This window comes from Xenopus laevis, chromosome 2L (genome assembly GCF_017654675.1).
Source record: "Xenopus laevis strain J_2021 chromosome 2L, Xenopus_laevis_v10.1, whole genome shotgun sequence".
NCBI lineage: Eukaryota > Metazoa > Chordata > Amphibia > Anura > Pipidae > Xenopus > Xenopus laevis.
The window spans coordinates 151131769-151156252 of NC_054373.1; the positions used below are offsets into that span (position 1 = coordinate 151131769).

General features: G+C 38.6%; 1 protein-coding gene across 3 annotated transcripts in view; it reads right to left on the reverse strand.

The window, feature by feature from the left end:
• Nucleotides 1-408: 408 nt before the first annotated feature.
• Nucleotides 409-24484, reverse strand: part of pfkm.L (phosphofructokinase, muscle L homeolog) — a 55650-nt gene continuing 31574 nt past the window's right edge. For all 3 annotated transcript variants that reach the window (XM_018247509.2, XM_018247512.2, XM_041582567.1), the window contains 19 exons: nt 21061-21250; nt 19147-19312; nt 18385-18429; nt 17178-17286; nt 16635-16730; nt 16180-16272; nt 15946-16071; nt 15740-15804; nt 15444-15507; nt 15030-15176; nt 13409-13479; nt 12228-12315; nt 11822-11974; nt 8840-9004; nt 7173-7234; nt 5983-6094; nt 4180-4279; nt 3989-4094; nt 409-1071 (listed from right to left, as the gene is read on the reverse strand). In XM_018247509.2, coding sequence (XP_018102998.1) covers nt 927-1071; nt 3989-4094; nt 4180-4279; nt 5983-6094; nt 7173-7234; nt 8840-9004; nt 11822-11974; nt 12228-12315; nt 13409-13479; nt 15030-15176; nt 15444-15507; nt 15740-15804; nt 15946-16071; nt 16180-16272; nt 16635-16730; nt 17178-17286; nt 18385-18429; nt 19147-19312; nt 21061-21250 — 2103 coding nt within the window. In that variant the 3' untranslated portion in view covers nt 409-926. The remainder of the gene's footprint in view (nt 1072-3988; nt 4095-4179; nt 4280-5982; nt 6095-7172; nt 7235-8839; nt 9005-11821; nt 11975-12227; nt 12316-13408; nt 13480-15029; nt 15177-15443; nt 15508-15739; nt 15805-15945; nt 16072-16179; nt 16273-16634; nt 16731-17177; nt 17287-18384; nt 18430-19146; nt 19313-21060; nt 21251-24484) is intronic.

Genomic DNA, 24484 nt, shown 5'->3' on the forward strand with positions numbered 1-24484 from the left:
TGTTTCTTAAGCAAACACAGCAGTTTTACCAGTGCAGGGCAACACTGCATTATATTTTCATTACTTTAAACACTTTTATTTTTTGACGTTACTGTTCCTTTTGTTAACAAAAGCTCTTGGCCTCTGCTCCAAACTTACCTCTTCTTCGCCTTCTGGCCATCGCGTGCCATGGCTCCGCCTCTTTTTGTGACGTGACCCCCGCGGCTCCGCTCCCTTTTGCATCAAGGTCCGCCCCTTTTGTGCCCGCCCCCACCACAGCCGGGAAAAAATTCCTGTAAACATGGCAACCCTACAGGGGTATAACACTATTGTCACTAGCCATGGGGCCTGACTTGCAACCCACAAATCAACCCAATTTTCTGTTCTTCAGTGTTAAAAGCCCAACACCATTAAAATACAACACCATTGTTTTGTTTTAATGTTTTTAATTCAATACATTTACACGTCATTAATACAGTATTTTGCGCTTGTTTGAGATAGAAACTGACATTTGTCGTATAATTTCATTTAGTTAAATAGTTGTAAGCAATACTGTGGTGTGACACAATCCATTTGAGTAGTTGTTTAGATAAACGACCCAAAAAACCCAGGCTGGTATAACACAACCAAGGCAGCAGTTTGATACAGACTCTCATTTGGCTGGTTACATAGATTAATGTGCATATTTTAGGCAGATCAGTAGTAGATCAGTAGTCTCAGAATACTTTACCTGGCATCACAGAAAAGAGTTTATTCTTGGCAAGTGGACGTTCAGAACAGCACCTTTATCTTTAATTTATATTAAAATTTCTTGTCTACATTAGAAAGCGAACATCTCAATATTTAATATTTTAAAATAGCAAAATAAATTCATTGCATGCTGAAAACACACCATTCAGGCTTTCATATGTCCCCCCATCCTTCCATAACAGGCAGCACCTACTGCACTAGATATTGGTTGGAGGAGATGTCTTGCGAGTAATGTGTTCCATATGTGCGTGTTCAGATGTGTCCAGGTGGATTTTATATTTTGCGAGAATTTTCAGGATGGGGCGAAGTTTCAGCCACCACTGTTCTTTGGGGAGACGATGACTAAAAATGAAGCAGAGCACGACAGAAATTATAGCACATAGTAAACACCCAACCCCAGTTACCAGAGTCAGTATACAGGGACATTGTTTATGTTAGAAAATACATTTTTTTTAAAAGGTTTTTATTTTGCATTTTATAACAAAAATAAAAAAAAAGAATTTAAAGGCGCAGGCGCGCTGGCGTAATGACGCCAGCGCACAATTTGAACTGTATATAAGGCTCATTGGGGCTGTGAGACCTTGCCCGTTATAGGATTTGTTCCTGGTGCTTCTGAGCTTTAAGCTAAATCTGTCTGAACCTGTTTTGATTCCTGTTGTGACCCCTGCCTGGCTTTTTGACTATTCTGACCTCTGGATCTTGACCCTTGCCTGAATACCAACTACCTCTTCTGCTAAATCCTTTCTGATTGACTTCCTGGTTTGACCCTTGCCTGCCTGACTACGTTTATTCTCTGCCTGCCTCGACCCGGCCTGATCTGACTACTCTATTGCCTAATGCCTTGTACTACAACCTTCTGCCCAAAGACTTTGCTTTACAGTCGTGCCCCTCTGCCTATCCAGAACCTCTAGCCTTGCACCTCTCGTTTAAGTCCTGGTGGCATCCAAGTAGCTGAGGGCTCCTCCGGAGGCCAACGGCAGTCACACTACAGGTGAAGCACGAGCCGAGACCAGGGTGCTTGGTATTTGTTCTGGTGTTGGGTGCCGACCATTACAATAAATAAGGGTTCACCTAAAATTTGACTCAAAATAATCCAAAAACGGAGCTTGCAGGAACATCGAGTCAATATATATTTTCTTAAAATCTCAACTCAATTGGCCTTCACCGTGGTGCCCAAACCCCTGCTCCTCTCTCACCCTTTGCCTCACAGTTTGGGAACCGCTGGGTTAGTTGGATGGAGCTTGTGCATCACAGATCGTCAGTTGGATTGAGATTAGGGCATTGAATGGGCCTTGGTATGAAATTTATTGTTAATCAAATTGTTACTTTGTCATTAATGTCCTGCAGACCTTTCACACAAGCTTCAGATTTTAGCAGGCTGATTGGCTTCTCTTGCAGTTTAGTTCCTGTATTTTGCACTGTTCATGCTCCATTTATTTTAGTGAGTTGCCCAGTTCCTGTTGTTGGGAAGCAGCTCAACGATGCTACCACCACTAAAATTCAATTAATCAGTTATATAATAAAAGTATTAGGTACCTGGACAGTGTTCAGTTATGAAGGTGAATTCATTCAATTGTAAGCAATTCATTTATAAAGTGACCTGTATTGCCTCACTCTAATGAATTAACATGAAAGTTCATTGTCTGCATATAAAAATCAATTGCAATACACACACTGACTGATCCCCAATAAATACATTGTAAATTGCCAGTGCTAAATGAATTGTGAATAATGCTAGTTAAAGAATACAATTTGATTATAAATATTTGCTTCATTTGAATAAAAGTTAGGTGTAGACGACAATTCGCTAGCGAAAGAGACCGTCGTTATCACAGTTTCGCGCCCTACTGGCAGGTGAATTTTCGCTCAGGTGAATGATCGTTACTCCGCAATTTCACTAAAGTGTGAATTTTAATAAAAACGTCCATACGACTTTTATATACCCGACCTATTCAAATTGACCCAAGTGTAAGAGTACAAACAAAGTTTTGCTGAGCAGAAACGAACATTAGCGAAGGTTCGCTATGAAATGCTTGCACTGACGAATTAGAGAAACTTCTCCAGCTTTCGGCTGCTGAGACGCAGCTTTGCATCTGCCTGTGTATAACCAGTTTGTGTGAAACATGGTTCCAAAACACATAGGGATTCTTTATGTTATGGAATTCCCTACCAATACAAGTAGGACAGTGATATTTGAATGCAATTTGTATTCTGTAGGTGGGTATTGGAAAGGTTGAAGTTCACTGAGTAATGTCTTTCCTTTTAACTAACCTTGACTGTCACTGTTGGGAGCTGCAGCTGAACGGATACGTAGGGGCAAATTTACTAAGCACCGAAAATTCTCCAGCGACGGCTTCGCTGGCAGCGCAACACTTCGCCAGGTGAAAATTCGCTCAGACAACGCTAATTCACTAACATGTGAAGTTGCGTTCAGGGCACCTGAACGCTGGCGATGTTGAGCTAGCGTTAATGCTCTGGCGCAAGAGGTAACGTTCAGTAAAATACACATTTTAGTGAATTTGAGCAGTTACCTTCCTTCGCCAGAGCGCAACTACGCCTGGCGATTGAGTGCGAATGAGCGCCAGCATCAGTCTCCTTCGCTAGCAAAGTTATGCCTGCGCCCGTTAGTAAATCGATGAAAAAATGACGTCATGCTGGCGAATGCTGGCCATTCGTCCTTTAGTAAATTTGCCCCATATACGGCAGATATCTAATGACTACTGTTGTGGAACTTCGACATCCGAAGATCATTTGAGGTAAAAAGATAACGTTTATTTCACATGAGCTCCGTGGAGTCTGAACAAAGAAATCATATGAGTTATTATAAACTTGAGAACGTATAACATCAGAACTTATGAGCATTAAAGGGCGTTGCCATTGTGAGAGCATAGAGATAACTCTTCACACCAAAGAGAAACAAAGAACTGCTCAAATAAGGTCAAGGTTATATGACCAAGCCAGCTTGAGAACAAGATCCATCCAAGTAACGGGTGCTGCCGGGGGAATCTGCATACACAGAATTGTATTATTTCTCACTACTATACTCCTATACAGTATACTACACTTTTTGCAGTCAATGTGTTTTCCCAGAAAGGGCCCTTTAATTCTGAGTGTGAAATACCCTCTCTGCTGAACCATAAAACCTGACATTTGCAGCACAGAACAAATTCAGTGATAAGGAATATATGATGGGAATGTAGCACACAAAATAACTAATACAGGTCTACAAAGAAAACGGTACAACTGTAAAGTAACTTACTCAAAATCAGTCTGCTCCTTAAGTTCAACCAGAGGCTGGAAAACAAGACTTCGCTTGCGCATTCCCAGCAAACAAGCAGAGTCTGGCGTATTAGCAAAAATGCGGCCTGCAAGATTGGAAAATGATTCATTATTCAGTATTCTGGAACATGCTATATGATTTCAGAGAAAGTTTTCTTTCGAGATAAATACCATGTCTGGAGAATTCCTTTACTTTCCCTGTCATCCAAAGGACGGCCTTTGCACCCATTTTCGTGCCAAAGTTTCTATCAAAGGGAGTAGGGGTTCCACCCTAAAACAAAATGAAATTATTTGCTTTTAGTTAATTCACAGTCTCTTGTTCACATATTTTCTGCATTGTTGCTCTCATGCAATTGGCCTGATTTATTATAGTGTACGTAATGTGAGCCTTAAAAGACCAGTAACATAATTTTTTTTATTTTTTTCTAAAATGTGTTTCTTTTTAACGAAAAAATAACACCAAGACAGTTTTCACGTTTAATTCGCAAAGCTTTTATTAAGAAATTACTTACCGATCCTCTTCAGAAACGGTGACCGGGCGATGATCCATTGTGCGGCGCTCGATTTCTCCTCCCTGCCTTCTATAGGAGATAGCCAAGGAGAAGAAATCGAGCGCCGCACGGTGGATCGGCGACGATCCACCACGCGGCGGTGGTTTTTTTATGTTACTGGTCCTTTAAGATGTGTGGGGACAGGTCTGTTTAACCCTTTCCTTGCCAGTGATCCACACTACTCCAGAACAACTAGGCAATGTATTTTTCCTTACCAATGGAATTCTGAAACATAGATTCTACATTATTGTCATGTTGTTAACCCCCTTTCCAATAATGAAGTATCTAAGTGATTGCACAGTGCAATCTGATCAGGGACAGACCTGCAACATCATGACCAAACTCATGTTTAATTAAACTAGAATGGCTGAAATTGCTCAAATTGCTGTCAATGCACCCTGAAACTTCTGTCTTAAATCCCATCCCAGCACATGAACCATGCAAAGTTGTTGCAGCCATCCACACACATACAACAATCTGACTGATTATGGTACAGCCAGTAATTTTAAAGAGGAAACTATCACAAAAATTTAATATAAGCTTCGCCATACTGAAATAAGAAACTGTCTAAATACAATCAATTAAGATTTATGTACCGTTTCTGAAATAATCAACTTTAGCTTAACTATTCCTCGTTTAGCAACTGTTTTTCTTCATGCAGGAGTTGGGTGTCAGATATTAATCGACAGTTAGATCCAATATATCTTATAGGGGAGGCTCCATTTGCCTAGAAGATGTATTAGAGCTCACTCTATTAAAATCACCAGACATCATGTCTCTCTACATGCAGGATTTGAGCAAAAGGCAGTTATTTTGTTTGATTTTGTTTGTACTGGAATCAGTTATTTGAGTGAGCTCTAATTCATCTGCTAGGAAAGGAACCCCCCCTATAAGATATATTGGATCATTCATCTGACACCGAACTGCTGCATGAAGACAGAATGAAGAGAAACAGATGCTGAGAGAGGAATAGTAAATATAAACTTGCAGTATTTTCATTTGACTGTATTTAGAAAGTTTATTTTTTTCAGTATGCTGAAGCTTATATTAATTTTTCATTTTCGCTATAGTTCCCCTTTAAAAAGATGCTAGTATGTTTCACAGGGTTTACACGGTCTAATATGGACACTTACATCAAACTGCAATTACAGCAGATATACGAGAATCACTTTTTGGGTGATTTGTAGTTATTATAGCCAGACTGAACTTTATATTCTTTATCTGCCCTTCCCTTAGTTTTCTCCGGAGGCTTGGAGTGCTGATCTAAAATATTAATTCCCCCCAAATAGTAATAGTGTATGTTCGTTTATACACAGCAGACCAAACTTTAAACGTCTTCTAACATTACCCAAACGTTATGAGGTAGAACCTCTGTGACTTTCTGCACAGCACCCCCCATTTCCCATGAATATAAGCCTCTTACTTGCTGCATGTGACCAAGGACATTCTTCCTGCAGTCAAAAACTCCTTTTCCTTCTTCAGAATACAGATTAAATATAAAATCTGTTGAATAGTTGTCATTGCACTTCTCATTCCTTTTACACAGAAAGAAAAATACTACTGATTAGTTTAAAAAATATATATACAAAAAAAATATAAATAGTAATGGGTGATGGAAACGGCAATTTTAGGCACCCCTAGTGAAGAAAGTCGATAACATTTTACCCCAGGCTGGTGTGACTGCTGCAGAGAAAGGTAGCATAATGCTGTAAGGTGTCCCTATGGTAGCTTAAGCTGAGGTATGTGTAATACAATATCGTATCTGTACTGCATATATGCCGACCAAACTGCCGCAAGGACACCCAAAAAGCAAAGTAAAGATGGTGACTCCATATTCTGCAGCAAAGAACACCGTCTGGTTCCGCTTTTTAAAGGGATCCTGTCATCGGAAAACATGTTTTTTTCAAAATGCATCAGTTAATAGTGCTACTCCAGCAGAATTCTGCACTGAAATCCATTTCTCAAAAGAGCAAACAGATTTTTTTTATATTCAATTTTGAAATCTGACATGGGGCTAGACATTTTGTCAATTTCCCAGCTGCCCCTGGTCATGTGACTTGTGCCTGCACTTTAGGAGAGAAATGCTTTGTGGCAGGCTGCTGTTTTTCCTTCTCAATATAACTGAATGTGTCTCAGTGAGACATGGGTTTTTACTATTAAATGTTGTTCTTACATCTACCAGGCAGCTGTTATCTTGTGTTAGGGAGCTGTTATCTGGTTACCTTCCCATTGTTCTTTTGTTTGGCTGCTTGGGGGGAAAAGGTGAAATCACTCCAACTTGCAGTACGGCAGTAAAGAGTGATTGAAGTTTATCAGAGCACAAGTCACATGACTTGGGGCAGCTGGGAAATTGACAAAATGTCTAGCCCCATGTCAGATTTCAAAATTGAATATAAAAAAATCTGTTTGCTCTTTTGAGAAATGGATTTCAGTGCAGAAATTTGCTGGAGCAGCACTATTAACTGATTCATTTTGAAAAAAAAATGTTTTCCCATTAAAGTATCCCTTTAAAGAAGAAATGCACTGGCTGATTTATAGAGTTTGGTTTCTGTGGGTGAATAAAAAACTCTCAGTATTTTTTGTACTTTGCTTGTCCTTTAAAAGATAACATACCTCAATATTAAACCTCGTTTTACTGTGGTCTTCATTTTTTCTGTAAGATGCTCGACATTCAGCTGTAACAATAATAAATACATATCAAGAAGGCGTTATCCTGGGCTTTATGGTTTAGAATCTGGCAAACAGTAAAAATTCTTTCTGTGCTTATTACAATGGATACGCATAAACATGCACGTCCATTTTTATTTTTTTTCAGTTCGCAGAGTCATTTTATATAGACAACTGCGGCAGTTGCAGGTACTAGTGGTGTGTGGGTCGAGAAATACTCAACCCGGCCCGACCCTAACCTGCCCCCTCCCTACCCGCACACGGCCCGGCGTTCCCCCTCTATTTATAGACCCACGCCGACCTTACGGTGACATCACAAAAGGGTCAGACGCGCCAGTGCTAGATTTTGTGCAGGAGCCAGCCCGAACCTGGCCCACCCGTGGCAGGTACCCTAACCAGTAGCTACTATGGCTAACTTGGAACAGCCATCAGCTTCTAAATACAGTTCTCCAATTACTTCTAGTGACCCATCAACAGGGCATGGTCTTTGGATATCCGTACAGTAGTGCAGGTGAATTGATAAATATATGGGAAATTGAGATAGAGGCACTGGTGCAACACGTCAAACCATATATGGTAGAGTGCTGGGGAAATGTGCATAGTATAAGATACAATGCTTCTACATGCACCCAACTGGTTTAAACCAAACCAAACCACCATGGGATGAGTTGCATTTTTGTTTGATATGTTTAATATGTTTGATATGTTTAAATGGCGAAGTAGCTCCTCTCTTTTTTCATGCGCTCTCATAAACCCTGCCCCTTTAAAGGAGAACTAAACCCCCACAGTTAAAAGTCCCTGCTGCCCCCCCCTGCCTCCCCCCCTGCACAGTGTTACCCCAGAATTGTGTCCCCTCTAGAAATACTGACCACACATGCAGAGTCTCACAGACACCATCTTCCGGTGCTTCGGTATTCCTTCCCTTCTTTGCATCACTTTTGGCACATGCGCAGTTGTCACGAACCAGAAGATTGCCCCAACTGCCCATGCGCTAATACGGCACTCACATTACGTAGTATAAGGAAACGCCGTAGATGGCGGCCCTTAACTCCGCTGCGATGACTCTGCATGTGTTGTCATTATTTCTAGAGGGGATACAATTCTGGGGTAACACTGTGCAGGGGGGAGGGAGTGCGGACTTTCGGCCATGGGGGGTTCAGTTCTCCTTTAAGGACAGCCCTGCAGTAAAGAAGGTGTTTATAAGCTCAAAAGCTAAATGATTTCTTTGGTAGAGGTCATGCCAAATAAAGAAAAAAGCAAGTATGGTGTTACTTCCCCCAATGAAAATACACTTTATTTTTAACTTTGTTAGGACTGAAGCATGGACCGGGTGCGTCAGCTTTTACATACTTTGTACAAACCATGTAACCAAATGTGTCTATTTTTACAAAAGGCAGACATTTTCTCTTCAATGTGTGCAGGATTAGGATCTAGTTTTCTCTTAAAGCCATATAGTGGAGTGTTGGGGTAATGTGTGAGGGAAACCACATATATTTATGCAAATATCACTTCCTGTGGTGTCTTTCCATAACAGCCATCTGAGCAGAAAGGTAGAAAAGAAAACACTTCTCATGCCATCTGAATGTCCAAGCATTGTTTTTCAATGTCCTTACTTGTAAATCATGTATGTTGACCGTTTCTTCATAAATATAAGCTGCATCGGCCCCAGTAGCAAATCCTGCCATAGTAGCCAGATAACCACAGTAACCTCCCATAGTCTCAATGATAAAGACTCTTCGCTTAGTTCCAGCGGCAGACTGCTTGATTCGATCGCAGGTCTGAGGGAAGCAGAAAAGATGTTGGTTATTAACATGTTTATAATTACACATGCACCTTTTATGAACAAACCTACATGAACTTTACTTCAGCAATGCTGAAATTCTAATTGGTAATTATTCAATGAATAATATATCCCCCTATGTAAATGCAAAATATTTAGTGAATGAAGTACCCCTTCTTGTAAATTATAAGGATATTATAAGTCACCGAGGAGTTCCATGACCATATAAAAGCACAAGGCCAAAGGCCAAGTGTTTTTATACAGATGATGAAACTCTGAGATGACTTCTAATATCCTCACATTTTGCAACAGGGGGTACTTTATTTATTATAATACACAAGTTTTAGTAAGTCATGTGACAGAAATTACATCACTAAGCTCCGATTATAACCAATTACATCACTAAGCACCATTTATAAGGATATCATTTACAGGATATTCATGGCTCTCTTTTATTATAAGGACACTGTCCAACGAGCTCCCTGATCATATAAAGGTAAAAGGCTACAGTGCGAGTTAATTTACACTAGTTTCAGGGGGATCTATATTATTCTCATATGTTAATACGGGGTGTTATTTTCTTTATAATGCGTGAATTCCAATGACATTACAAAGCACCCATTACAATCGATGACATCACAAAGCACTGTTTAGAAGAATACAAATACAGATTACTTGTGACTCTTGTGTATGACATAAATGCAATGCTCAAGATTTTGTTTGTGTCAAATATTTTTGCCAGCTGCTGGAGTTGTAGGGGGATGGGGGGAACCACAGATTCTATGTTCTGTCTTTTGAATGAAAAGACACGGCATACTTCATTAGCCTCCTGCTAGCCGTTAAAAAGCAGAGAAAATGAAGGAAGGAAATGTTGAAAGAAGTATCTAAAAACAAATGTAACCAACTTTTTTTTAACACTTAATGAATGTGAAATGCTGTTCTGTTTTTTTTTATAGGAACAGAGCGAAGATGCTGTTTATGTACATTAAGGATCACTGGTTCCAATGGCCTACTTTCTATCCTTATGTCTTCATGTCTTATTCTGTAGATACCCACTAATGTTTATACCAACATGATAGGCTGTACCTATGTCATGAAGTGGTTCAGAATGCATAGGTAAGCAAAGGGCATGCTAGTTGTGATTCACATATATTCACTAAGGTAATGCTAAGGGGCACATTTACAAAGCTCGAGTGAAGGATTCGAATTAAAAAAACTTTGAATTTCGAAGTGTTTTTTGGGCTACTTCGACCATCGAATGGGCTACTTCGACCTTCGACTTCGAATCGAACGATTCGAACTAAAAATCGTTCGACTATTCGACCATTCGATAGTCGAAGTACTGTCTCTTTAAGAAAAACTTCGACCCCCTACTTCGGCAGCTAAAAGCTACCGAAGTCAATGTTAGCCTATGGGGAAGGTCCCCATAGGCTTGCCTAAGATTTTTTGATCGAAGGATATTCCTTCGATCGTTGTATTAAAATCCTTCGAATCGTTCGATTCGAAGGATTTAATCGTTCGCAGGATTTGCGCTAAATCGTTCGACTACGATATTCGAAGTCGAACGATTTTAGTTCCTAGTCGAATATCGAGGGTTAATTAACCCTCGATATTCGACCCTTCTTACATCTGCCCCTAAGTGTGCAGCAGAAAGCATCTACAGAAATATAGTTTGGTTTACAGAGGAGGGCTCTTTTGGTCAAATTCACCTTAATTATGCACATTATTAGTTGAGCTACAACACATGTTCACTAAGGGCAGAGATGTAACTAGAGGGGGGCGGGCCCTGGCGCGGGATGTGCAGCCGGGCCCCGCCCCTCCGTACGGCTGGAAACGGCTGCATTTTCCCTTAGAACAGAGTGGCGCGTGAGCTGCCGGGGCCCTGAGGGGTTGCGGGCCCTGGCCCAATCGCACCCCCTGCTCCCCCGGTAGTTACGCCACTGCATACGAGTAGATTTGGGGAGATTAGTCACCCGGTGACAAATCTCCTCTCTGCCTTCCCTTTGGCTAGAAAATCGCCAGTGGGATGGCACTCAAAATGCTTCGTTTTCTGAAGTCGCCTCACGAGGAAACTTCAGGTGACTTTGGAAAACGAAAAGCTCTAATTGGCATCCCGCCAGAGATTTTCATTCTAGCCAGCAGGAAGGCAGTTCCGGAAAATTAGACGCCCCGAAGAAGAGGAGATTTGTCGGTGGGCAACTAATCTCTCAGAATCTGCCCGTGTATCTCTGCCCTAAAGGTTAACTATGAAAATGAAATTTGCATTAAGAGTTGTACCTAACAATATGAGAGGAGCACTGGCAGCCTTTAATTACAGTGTGCAGCTCACACAAATGAAATAGAGCTCACAGGCAGATATTAGATGATAGTGAGATAGATAGTGAGAACTCCGAACAGAACATTTTTATTGTCTTCCCTTCTAAAGACATCACCATGCTTCAGCACAGAAACGTCTCTGAATGGGACATGCCATATTTTTGCCTTGGCAGGGGTAAAGCCAGAACACACCAACTGGTCATGAATATGTTCTTTAATTATTATTATTATTATGTACTTTAATTATTGCAGTTGATGGTGGATGGGCTAGAATTGAATGCAAATAGGCAAAGAAAGTAGCCATAATAAGCTATACTCTTGCATTTTACTATTTAATAATTGTGAAGTAAATGCAATGTAAACACTCCATATACTATGGTACCGTATATGTTCTCTTCTGATAGATAAAGAAACACAAGTAGATATTAACTTATTAAAATGCAATATACAAGTAGATTACAGGCAATGAAAGAAGACAGCAGAATTGAGAAATACTTACAACTGTAATAGTATTGAGAGCAGTATCTGCGCCAATACTGAAATCAGATCCGGGGACATTGTTTGATACAGTGGCGGGAATGACGACAATGGGTATACATAGCTCTTCATACTTGCAACGGCCTTCCATAAGTTCCAAGCTGCCTGTAAATGCCTGAAATAATTGATAACAGTATCAAACACAATTTTAAATCTTATCTTAAAATAGCTTCCCCTCATGTCCTGAGTAGTTTTACATCTCTCTTACATTTGAGAGAGCTAGGAGTATGAAGATACACCCTGGCTACACGCATCTCTGCCCTTATGAAACTGAAGTGTAAAATATGTCTTTTATGGTTTAAGGTACTGGACCTTTAAATTCTCTATCTTGGGAATAAGCTAGAAAAAACTGTTTTTTTAAAACATACCTCAAAACCACCGATAATGATCAGCCCATGTATGTTATAGCTGCTTATGTTATTGCTGATTTCTTCCAGGTATTTCTTGGGCAGAGTCCTGTGTCAAAGATAGATAATTAATAAAACACAGCAATAGGGGTTAATTACTTACTATAGGTGCACCAATGAAGTTGCCAGCAAGAACCAATGAGCAATTCGTTTTTATCAGCATTCTAAACTATTCTAAACTATATACAACATATCAGATGTTTCCTTTCTGCGATTTTTAAGAGTGATTGACATCCAGTCATCACAAGCCAATCCCATTCAATCTGCTAACTGCGGTTTTTTTTTAATTACAGTCACTAGGGGGTTACCAACGTTTTTGAAGTTAGCAAGCTAGCAAGGGTAGATTTAACAGACATCTGTATCTGTATAGAATTAAAATAAATTATATATAGAACAGTTGGGAATTAACAGATAAGTGTCTGTACGCGTTATTCAGCACCCTAATCATTACAGTTTTCCTAGTCAAAAGTGTTTCCTTAAAACAATTATAGGATGGATAATAAGTAATTTATTTGTTTAAGGAATTCAGGTTCCACAGTGAATGTAACTAGTGTCTGATCTCTACCCAGTACCATATAAAAAAAAAAAAGGTGATCAAGTCCTCCATAATTACATATTCAATGCTTCCTTCCCCCATCCTGCCTTTCATTGTGAACAGTGCAGCTGCTTTAGAGAACAGTTCTTGTGCTATAAGTACTTCTAGGGAAGCAGTCTTTGTATATTACATCTAAAATAGATGGTAGAAGAATAAGAAGATTATCGGTGCTACTGGCCAGTGTTCCCTCATCGCTGTCCATGTATCTGCAGGTTATGACTCTACAGCAATTTGTGAAGAGCTCACACAATTTAGTACTTCTAGGCACAAAGTTTTTACAACTGTGCACAAAAATAAGAAATTACAGGGTACTGGCACATGAAAAACATGCTGAAAAGTAGTTATATGTAGATATATACAGTAAGTCTGCTGGTGTGTATTTGCAGCTGGCCATTTCTAATACAAACATAATAGGGAGAAGGATGTCAGAAGTCAGTAGGTTTCTGGCCTATAACACATCTCTCAATGTAAACAGTAAACTATGAGTACAATAGTAACAAGTTATGGCAATGAGGTTGATACACACAAAGAGCACATTATAATTTACCTCTTTGTGCCAAGATGGGATCCTCCTTGTCCAGTCCATCCACCAACACCGCTCCATCCAATTTCTTCAATCTATCAATGGAGGAAACACAACATGAGTCATACCAATTGCAGGGGCTTTAACAATCTATTAAAAACGCACAGGCTTACTGCTATGCTAATATATCAATCATAGGAGAAGAGTTCACAAATCATACCTGTGCAGAAATTTACCAGGCTGTAATCTTATTTTTATGCCTTAAATAATTGGGCTTACGTATATGTATAAAATCATCTTTCAACTATTGTATATCAGTAAATAACTCTCAGTATTTTAGTAAATGGAAAGAACTTCAGTAGTTTCCAATGGATATACTATGCAGAACTGAATATGTGCATCATCCGGGATAAGGCGTAAAACGAAATACATCAGTTAAATAGAGTAACACATAAATGACTACCATTGAAAAGGTGGCAGTTTCTATGAGATGTTTTGGAAAATATTCGTGAAAATTTAGATATGTCTCTCCCAACCTAGACTTTGCCCCAGGGCCACCATCAGGGGGGCACAGGGGTGGCAGCTGCATCAGGCCCAGTGGTTTTAAAGTATAAGGAGGGCCTGGCTGTACTGCACTTCCCAGATAAGCCTGGCCCCCTTGAGTTTCGGAAACAGCACCCGCAAGGAGCCGAAGAAGAGAAGCCAACCAAAAGGGAAATGAAGAAGTCGTGTAAAGGAGAACTAAACCCTAAGAATAAATATGACTAAAAATGCCATATTTTATATACATAGCTTATTGCACCAACCTAGTTTCAGCTTCTCAATAGCATCAATGATAGTGGACTTCAAACTTGTCACAGGGGGTCACCATCTTGGAAAATGTCTGCTACAGACAGCTGATTATTACATTTGGATTCTATGTGTACTGTATATTGTGAGTCAGTCCCTAAGCTCAGTAAGTGACAGCAGCACAGAGCACGTGCAGTGAATCAGCAGAAAAGAAGATGGGGAGCTACTGGGGCATCTTTGGAGACACATATCTTTACTGTTAAAGGGCTGGGGTTGCCTTGGGCTGGTATAGAAGCTGAAAACATAATGTACTGCATTTCTACCTACTTCTTTAGCTAAGTTTTAGTTCTCCTTTAACGGTAAGTTCCATTGAACACCAATGGTCTTTTTTTTCAACCCCTGGCCAACTTTTACGGGGGACCCTGACCACCAATGTTTTTTTAACTTTTGTGAGGGCTGGCCACAATTTTCTTCAACTTATGGGGGGCCCAGGTCACCAATATTCCTTTTTTTACTTGAAGGGGGACCCTGACTAGAACATGGGGAGGAGGGTTATTTATAAAATTTAGCGCTGATGTCTTTGTCGCCTTTATACTGTGGGGTGGGGGGGATCTGAGGTGGTGCCCAGAAAATGTTGTCATACAGGGTCCCATGATTTCTGATGGCAGCCCTGCTTTGCCAATATCTCTCCTGGAACCTAGAACAGATTACTTCTACGTTATCCTTGCTGGACACTGATGTTCCAGGGGATGGAAAGAATGAATGCTATAAAACAGTAATGCTCACAATATGGTGATAAAACTTGCCATATAACATTACTACAATACTGCTAATGTAGAAGCCAAAACCTATCTACCTGTCCTTTTGCAAGTCCCTCAAATCCATCGTGAACAGCAAACATTCTGTGACCTTGAATAATGCCAATTCTCACTGTGGACCTCACTGCTGCGTTCATGCCTGCTGCAGGTGCTCCGACATTCAGAACAGCCAGATTATAGCCACTCTATAGGGAAAACAAAGAGTTTACTATACTTTCACAACAAAAGCTTTCTTACAAAGCTCGAGTAAAACCCTTTGTGTCCCAAAGCATTGGAAGGCTGAAATGCCAGGTAATGTGAGTTTTAGGGTGCCTTCCAATATCTTATGATTTATACAATAGTATTTGAATATACAGTTACCTAGTTAAAAGGCACTGTGGGGGTCTTACTAAATGCTGGATAAGTTGGGAGGGGTTGCACACAAAAAAGTTTTAAATTCCCCTGTTTTTTACCTTTGTAGATTGAGGTTTGACATGAGCCAAGGTTCTATAAACCTTCCAGTTGTTTTCAAAACTCCTGCAAAAATAAAGAAGCTGATTGGAAGTCTACTGGGTGTACCAACATTCCTCAAGATTGTACAATTTCCCTCAGGGTATGCACAGGCTTTTAATGTATTATTATATTATAATGATAATCTATAATATATTATATAATTAAAAATGGTCTAATTATATGTTCTATTCACAGATTGTTACTTATGACTCACATACATATACATATAATAGATTAATATATTAGAAGCTCTTACCTTCCTCGTAATTTCAAGGCTTCTGCAAACTTTTTCTCATTCATCGCTTGTGTCACTTCCTTAGTCTATTAGTATTACAAACATGTTTATTACCAGCCCCATTCAGTTTTCCCTGTTTTCATTTTTTATATACACATATATTATAAACAATTTATAATGAATATTTTTAATGAATTTTGTTTGGTTTGCCAATGGAAAATGCTTACCACTTGTACGCATTCCATCAGTGGAAGTCTAACGGCTTGATTTCCAGACAAACTGACCACACAAGCAGGTGTATCTGGGGTTCCCTCCAACAGGGCCATCACAGCTTCAACACCCATTCGGCTTCCCTAAAGGACAAATGCAACTGTCAGGTAAGGCTAACTACTGACCTGCAGACATGACAGTCAATATGCCACAAATCATAACGAAAGAACATACATTTAATTTCTTCTTACCAAAATTCTGTCGAAGGCGGATGGTGTTCCACCTCGCTGAACATGGCCAAGCACAGTGACCCTTGTGTCATATCCAAGACGTTTTACCACTAACTGTTACATATATAAAAAGAACAAGCATTAGTTTACCAGTTGCAATGAGGGATAATATGTTGACTTGCCAATGCAACAGTTTTAAGTGGTAATGTACCCCCTTAGTATGGCTTGATACAGCTTAATGATGGTAGCTCTTTATATGCCTTATTAATAGCTGGCAGTTTTAGTTTTTACTTTTTAAATATAGAACTGTTCAAAAGACTTAGCCAACATTTTTTTTTAGATTTAATGGCAACTACCATAGTTGTATATTTTGTAGTTATCTTTGGTGCTGTTCATTTAGTTGACGAACCTTCTCCCATGTCCCTATAACTGTATACCCCCAATTATATTGCTACCATTGTCTGAATTCAACTTACATCTTTAATTAAATCGGATGTTATGGGTTTGCCAAGTACATCAATTGCTCCTTCAGCAACAATGATAATGTTAAGTCGTGATCCACGTCCTCTTGTCTGTAAACACACATGCAGTTAGCACTTTTACAAGGAGAGGGTGCTATGAGACACAGTCAAACAAAAACATTTCTGCAGCACATACAGTATTTATAACAGACTTTTTTAAAAATTCTGTTGTACATCGACTGAAATAACTTTCAGTATAAACAAACACAGAAGAGTAAAAAGTAATGATGAATGAGGATTTAGCAATGTGTGGGAAGTCATAACAAAAATAACCGGCAGAGAATTGTCTTAATGTAATGTATAATCCTTAAGGAAGAGGTACTAATTCAAACGACTAGACTATGGTAAATCCTAGAGGTGTTCTAGCCATTATCACGGTCTTAGATATCAATACATGCAGAACAGTAAGTAAGTGGTATATTGGAATTTTGCACAAGTTAGCACAAGTACTAATAATTTCATAATATAATGTCTATATTTTTAGGAAATCTATATTACCTCACTTAACCTTCTACAAAGATGTTCTTCCCAGTTCTCTTCAGGTGGTGATTCTGGAATGAAAATCCAGTCAGCACCACAGGCAAGGCCTGTTACCAAGGCCAAATACCTTTTAAAAAAGAGAGATGCAAGAAGTTAGCGGTGTATCAAATACACAAACTATATTGACAATATTAAGGGGCAGATTTATCAAGGGTCAACTACAGTAGTAAATTCGAAATTCGAATTTTCGAGTCTCAAAACTCACACATTTGAATTTTGATCCTCCTATTTGAATGTGATATTTATCACCCCTCGACCATGGAAACAGTCCTAATTTGAATATTCACCACCTTAAACTTGCTGAGTTCAAGTACAAGTCAATGGCAGAGGTCCGTTGAGCCATTTGAAGATGTTAATAGCCTTCCTGACATTCAAGTTATTTCAAGAAAAACTTGATTCGAACAAAGCAAATGTGGATCGAAATTTTAGGTCGGAACCATTCGATTGAATATTAGACATTCCAATTTTTTTTCCAAAATAACCTCCCAGTCGATTGGAGTATATTCGGATTAAAAAAAATTCACATGAATTCGAATAAATGGGCCTCCCAATGTAAGTTCAATAAAATGAAATAAAAGGAAGGAAAAAAAATACCGGGTATAGCATAAAAATGGCTTAAAACTAGAATTATACTACAGAAGGGTCTCGAGTGCTGCTTCACACTAGAAAAAGATGTTTCTCCAACGGCACTTACTAACTGGGGAACAATAGACCCGGATTCCCATTGCTGGCCTATTGCCTGTGATCACAAACAAGAGAGCACTACAGTTCCACTCAATGTACTCAACTGCTGATTGGCCAGACTGACCCTCCCTCATTAAAACTGTACTAAGGTCTTGCTTACCCTGCCTGTCCCCATCAGCAGAAACCCAATGTGCCTGGCTTCTAACCAATGACAAACCAACGCTCTGCAAACAGAGTTGGCCGTATGCCTTTTAGATGAAGAGAGAAAGTTTTTGGGTTGAGTTTCCGGTATGGTAAAATTTCATATGAATGTTCTGTGAAACAAACTAATATAAAAATATAAGCTGATACATTTACAGTGTATTTATTTGTATATAGTTACTCGCCCCGGTAAACAAAATAAGACAACAAATTCTAGGCAACAATGACTTGTTGCTAGGAATTATTCAGTGTTTATACTGACACACAGTGCAATACATACCCACAGTGTCGACCCATCACTTCAAGAACAAAGGTCCTCTGGTGACTGAAAAACAGTAATAACTGATCAAAATGATAAATTACAGGTATGGGACCTGTTATCCAGAGTGCTCGGGACCTTCGTTTTCCCCATTAACAGATCTTTCTATTATTTGGATCTTCATACCTTAAGTCTACTAGAAAATCATTTAAATATTAAATTCACCCAATAAGCTGGTTTTGCTTCCAATAAGGACTAATTATATCTTAGTTTGTACAAGGCACTGTTTTATTATTACAGAGAAAAAGGAAATATTTTTTTAAAATATGGATTATTTGGATAAGATGGAGTCTATGGGAGATGGCTTTTCCGGATAATGAGTTTCCAGATAACCGATCCCATACCTGTACTAGTATGTAAATATATACTTAAAGAAAATACAGTATTAGCAAAGGGTTATAAAAAATCCATATTGGTGTACTCGATGTATCTCTATGCTATATAATTCAATGCTTAAGGCAATGAATAATAATGAATGACAATGAATATCAGGTCAGCGGTTATAAATCAATGAAAACAACATCACTCATGTTACTTTGGGGGGGGGGGGGGCGGATTGGTGCCAAAACAAGATCTAATAAATGAATAACTGAGCCCCAAAATGAATGTCAAGAATTAAAGTCAAGAGGAAAATGGCTAATTAAATACAATATTTAGTTAGTACTACCTTTATATTTTACCTTTCTAGTCTACAATAAGACAAAATAAGGTGTAATTGCTTACCTTTGTGCAGTAGTTGTGATGGCATCTACTATTTCCATTATTCTATGCAAGGCAGAATCTGTGCCGATTGTCATATCTGTTCCACAGAAATCATTATCGATGGATCCAACCAAGCCAACGATATTCAGGTAACTGGACTTTTTGGCTTCGTCAGCAGTAATTCTACCTAAACAAAACACCCAGGCGTCTTAATTCATATAAACTCATAGAAGAAATTTACACATGTTACCATAGATAATGCAGTATGTGAGAAAGCAAAATCAGCAGCTCATAGCTGTCTAGAGTTAAAAGTTACTGATTCACGTATGCATGCAATAGGCAAGGCACTCATTAAGAAGGGGGCATTACATATTCAGGGGGTTATTTTTTAAAGATCGAGTTGTGTTTTCCAGAAAAATTCGAATTTTTCTAATATATTTCAGGATAAAAAGAAAAACCTCAAAATTTTTGAGATTTATTATGCCCTGAAGCTGCTATAAGGCCAAATCTCAAAATACTCCAGTTAAAACCTGTCAAGGTCATGTAGAAGTCAATGGCAGAGGACCCTTGAACTATTTAAAGATGTTTTTAGCCTTCATGATTTTTGGGTCTTTTTACAGTGGTTTGCTCTCAAAAACTCAATTAATTTGAGCTATTCAAGGTTTTTTTTCCCATGGAAAACTAGATTAATTCGAGTTTTTTGGTTTCTAACCCCAAATTCACTGATTTGAGTTTTTTCCATTTGAGTTTTTTCTTAACTTAGAAACCATTGTGAGTTCTGAGTTCATTCGAGGTATAAGAAACCTCTAAAATTCCACCTTTGATAAATAACTTAGTCTAGTTACCCAGATAATATACATTCAGGTAGAGGTATGGGACCTGTTATTCAGAATGCTCAGGACCTGGGGTTTGCTGGATAACGGATCTTTCCATAATTTGGATCTTCATACCTTAAGTCTACTAGAAAATCATGTAGACATTAATTAAACCCAATAAGCTGGGTTTGCTTCTAATAAGGATTAATTATATCTTCGTTTGGATCAAGTACAAGATACTGTTATTATTACAGAGTAAAGAAATCATTTTTAAAAATTTGGATTATTTGGATAAAATGAAGTCTATGGGAGATGGGCATTCCGTAATTTGGAGCTTTCTGGATAACGGATCCCATACTTATATTCATTTTTTAGCCTACATTTCGATCAATTCAAGGCATTCTAGTTTTTGTCCCTGTTTGCATTCATTATGAGTTTATTTGATGTAGTAAAACCCTCACAAACTTGACCTTACATAAATAACCCCCTCAATGCAAAGTACAGGCTCTTTTCTGAGATCCTGTTATTTTGTCTCTAGATGGAATCAGAATACAAATCTTTTATGAAACTCAGAAAAGTCACTTGCCATCCCTGATTCTACTTTTTATGACAACTTGATTAAAGGGTGTCTAAACTGCAACACTGAAGATGATAAAATACTGCAATATGGTGCTTGACAATGTATCAAGGGTTGAAAGAAGTAGGACACTATAGACATTTTTGGAAACATAATAAAACATAGAACATTCAGGAAGACAGGTTGTAATAAAACTGGCACAATGCTCCATTTTTTTTACATTTTACTCCATCTTCATCACAAAGTGCCAAAGGTCTGTGCACTCAGTTTTAGAGCACAAAGACCTGCAGCTAGCCCAATGAAGGTAGCACACTTACAGCGTTTGACAATGATGTATCATTTACATTGGGTTTTATTGTTTAAAAAATTAGAAAGTATTCACATTAAAAAAAAAAATATTAGTCTATACTTGGACATCGCTCACAAACATAAAACTTTGTAAGAAAACATATGAAAAATGATGAACAAGATACATGAGTTAAAACCATAGTTACCCAGTTTATTTTTCCAAAAAGCCTATATATAGGATTCAGATGGGATTACCTGCTTTCACTAAATCACCCAGCAAGCCGCTCCATTCTAATCTAAAAGTGTCTGCTCCAGTCAAGCTGCCATCTCCACCAATTACGCACAAGTTGGTAATTCCTTTCTTTACCAAATTGCAGGCTGCTTTAAGTCGTCCCTCTCGGCCTCGGAAATCTTGACATCTTGCACTGCCTATAACTGTTCCGCCCTTAAAGAATGAAAATTCAAGTTATAAAATGCAGGCCTTCAAGACATGCTCACATTAACCTCACAATATTTTGAAGAACAAGAGTAAGTATCTTTATGTCATAAACAGTAGGATGCATATCTATGGAAATGATTTTTGCCCAATATGTGCCTCCACTGACTTACTAAAGATAGTTGTAGGAGGTACTAAAAACATTGCCTAAATTGTGACTCATGCCCTGCTTTGAACAAACACCAGTAATACAACTTCACCCAAGTAATCCAAAAGAAGGTCCAAGCTGAGTGGAAGGAATATACTGTAGATATAACCCATATTCTCACTGTAAACAAAGGAGAATAATAATATTGATTTTAATTTTTATTCCAGATTAAGCATTAAAGGGGTTGTTAATCTTTAAATAACTTTTAGTATGATGTAGAATGACCAGTATATATATATATATATATATATATATATATATATATATATATATATATATATAGACTTAAAAGGTCGAACTTGATTGATGTGTGTCTTTTTTCAACCTAACTTACTATGTTACTGTGTAACTCAAAAGTGAACAAAAAGAATGGCTACTTGTATAATTTGTTTCCATGTTTCCCTTTGTTTATTCACACAATTTTTCCTGTTTTAAAGTTATACTATCAGAATTTCTTTGGTAACCCCACTGGCACACAAATGAGCATTGGGATGCATTGAACTATGAGGTCCAGACTGAGATTCAAAATAGGCCCTGGCATTTCAAGCACACAGAGGCCCATATTGCCCCCCACAGGCCCAATAAATACTGTAATGACTGTCTATGGCACATTAAAGCAGGCTCACTGGCATTTGCCAGAATATACAGAATGCCAGTCTGGGCCTCTGTAATAACTTACTTTCTCAGGGTTTGGCATCTCAAAGTTAAACACTCAAGGCAATGGTTAAAAGTTGTGCATTGTAGTGTGAGCCAACTATCTAGAATCTAGGGTTTTTTGTAGATAACAAGTTGTCTAATTCTGGGCAGTGTCATTCTGTGGCTACTAATGCAAATAAAGTTCTGTCTTGCATAAAAAAAGGGCATTAACTCAAGGGATGAAAACATAAGTATGCCTCTTTATAGGTCCCTGGTGAGGCCTCATCTGGAGTATGCAGTTCAGTTTTGGACTCCAGTCCTTAAGAGGGATATAAATGAGCTGGAGAGAGTGCAGAGACTAAGTGCAACTAAATTGGTTAGAGGGACGGAAGACTTAAATTATGAGGAGAGACTGTCAAGGTTGGGGTTGTTTTCTCTCTGGAAAAAAGGCGCTTGCGAGGGGACATGATTACACTTTACAAGTACATTAGAGGACATGATAGACAAATGGCAGGGGACCTTTTTACCCATAAAGTGGATCACCGTACCAGAGGCCTCCCCTTCAGACTAGAAGAAAAGAACTTTCATTTGAAGTAACGTAGGGGGTTCTTCACAGTCAGGACAGTGAGGTTGTGGAATGCTCTGCTGGGTGATGTTGTGATGGCTGATTCAGTTAATGCCTTTAAGAATGGCTTGGATGATTTTTTGGACAGACATAATATCAAAGGCTATTGTGATACTAAACTCTATAGTTAGTATAGATATGGGTATATATAATTTATGTGAAAGTAGGGAGGGGTGTGTGTATGGATGCTGGGTTTTCATTTGGAGGGGTTGAACTTGATGGACTTTGTCTTTTTCAACCCAATTTAACTATGTAACTATTTTCAACCAAGTCAAGTAGCGGCAGCAAAGAGAAAAATAAAGAAGAGTAATGATGAACTAATGAGGAAACAGAGCTCCAGGAAGGTCTATATAATCAAAGAAACCTGTTCTTTCAAGCTCTAGAGCAAATGCGTTTCAGAACCAAAAAAAAATCCTATGGTAAATGCACAGAAATTAAAGGTATTAACCCGTGGGCTGAAGTTTTCTACAACTTTCTTTTTTTGTTCTTAGTCATAAATATAAACTGCACATATCAAAAATAATGGTTGCTTTTATAACAAAATTGATTTAAAATTAAATTAGGTTTTCAGATTATTGATCTTTAAAAGCATGCACACATACTGAGTGGTAAATGGAAAGGTCAAGAGTATCACTTATTTATAGATGGTATTTGAAACTAGACACCAATTACAACTTTAAACTTGTGTATTTTTGGCACAAGCACGACAGGTTATTTTTTGTCTTTGAACCAGTGAGTACAACTGGCAAGTCTCCAGGCCCAAGCAGCCTATCCATGGCAAATGGCAACCTTAAAGGAAATGTCAAGATATCACAGCCCATCTCCATAGCACACGCCAATAAACTGTAATGCAAGAGGCGCATGAGAAAGCACAATGCATTAGCTGTATAAGATGACACAGAATTATAGTACATGCATTATAAAATGATTTCGAGGATTGTTTTGCAACTATTTTCTAATGCAATGTAAAGTAATACAGGTATGGGACCTTTTTGTCCAGAATGATCAGGACCTGGGGTTTTCTGGATAACAGATCTTTCTGTAATTTCGATCTTCATACCTCAAGTCTACTAGAAAATAATGTAAACATTAAATAAATAAACCCAAAAGACTGGTTTTGCTTCCAATAAGGATTCATTATATCTTAGTTGGGATCAAGTACAATTTACTGTTTTATTATTATTATTAGAAAAAAGAAATGGCTTTTAAAAATTTGGATTATTTGGATAAAATGGAGTCCATGGAAGAGCGCCTAACCGTAATGTGGGGATTTCTGGATAATTGGGTTCCGGATAACAGATCCCATACCTCTGTTTATCAGCTTAGCATCTATACTCTTTTTTGTTCATTGTATAGGTGATCAGTGCTGCCATCAGGCAGGCACAGGGGGTACAACTGTACAAGGCCCGGGCCTGAAGAGGGGCCTGGCTGTGCTGCAGTTTTTGAAATAGCCAGGTCCCCCTTGGCAGCACCGAAGCCTTGCCGCCTCTTCATAAGTCCCCTTCCGAAAAGCCTAAATCCCGAACTGACGAAGTCACAAATTGACAAAAAGAGCTTATCTTCTGAAGTCCCGAAGCTGCGAAAAGACCCAAAGTGACGAAAAGAGCCTAACTTGACTTCTCGAAGCAGGGAAAAGGCCCGAAGTGACAAAAAGAGCCGAACTTGAAGTCCTGAAGCCATGAGTTCAGTTCTACTGAACACCAATGTGTGTTTTTTTCTATTTTTAAAGCCCTATCCACCAATGTATTATTTTAATACATGTTTTTTTTAGAGA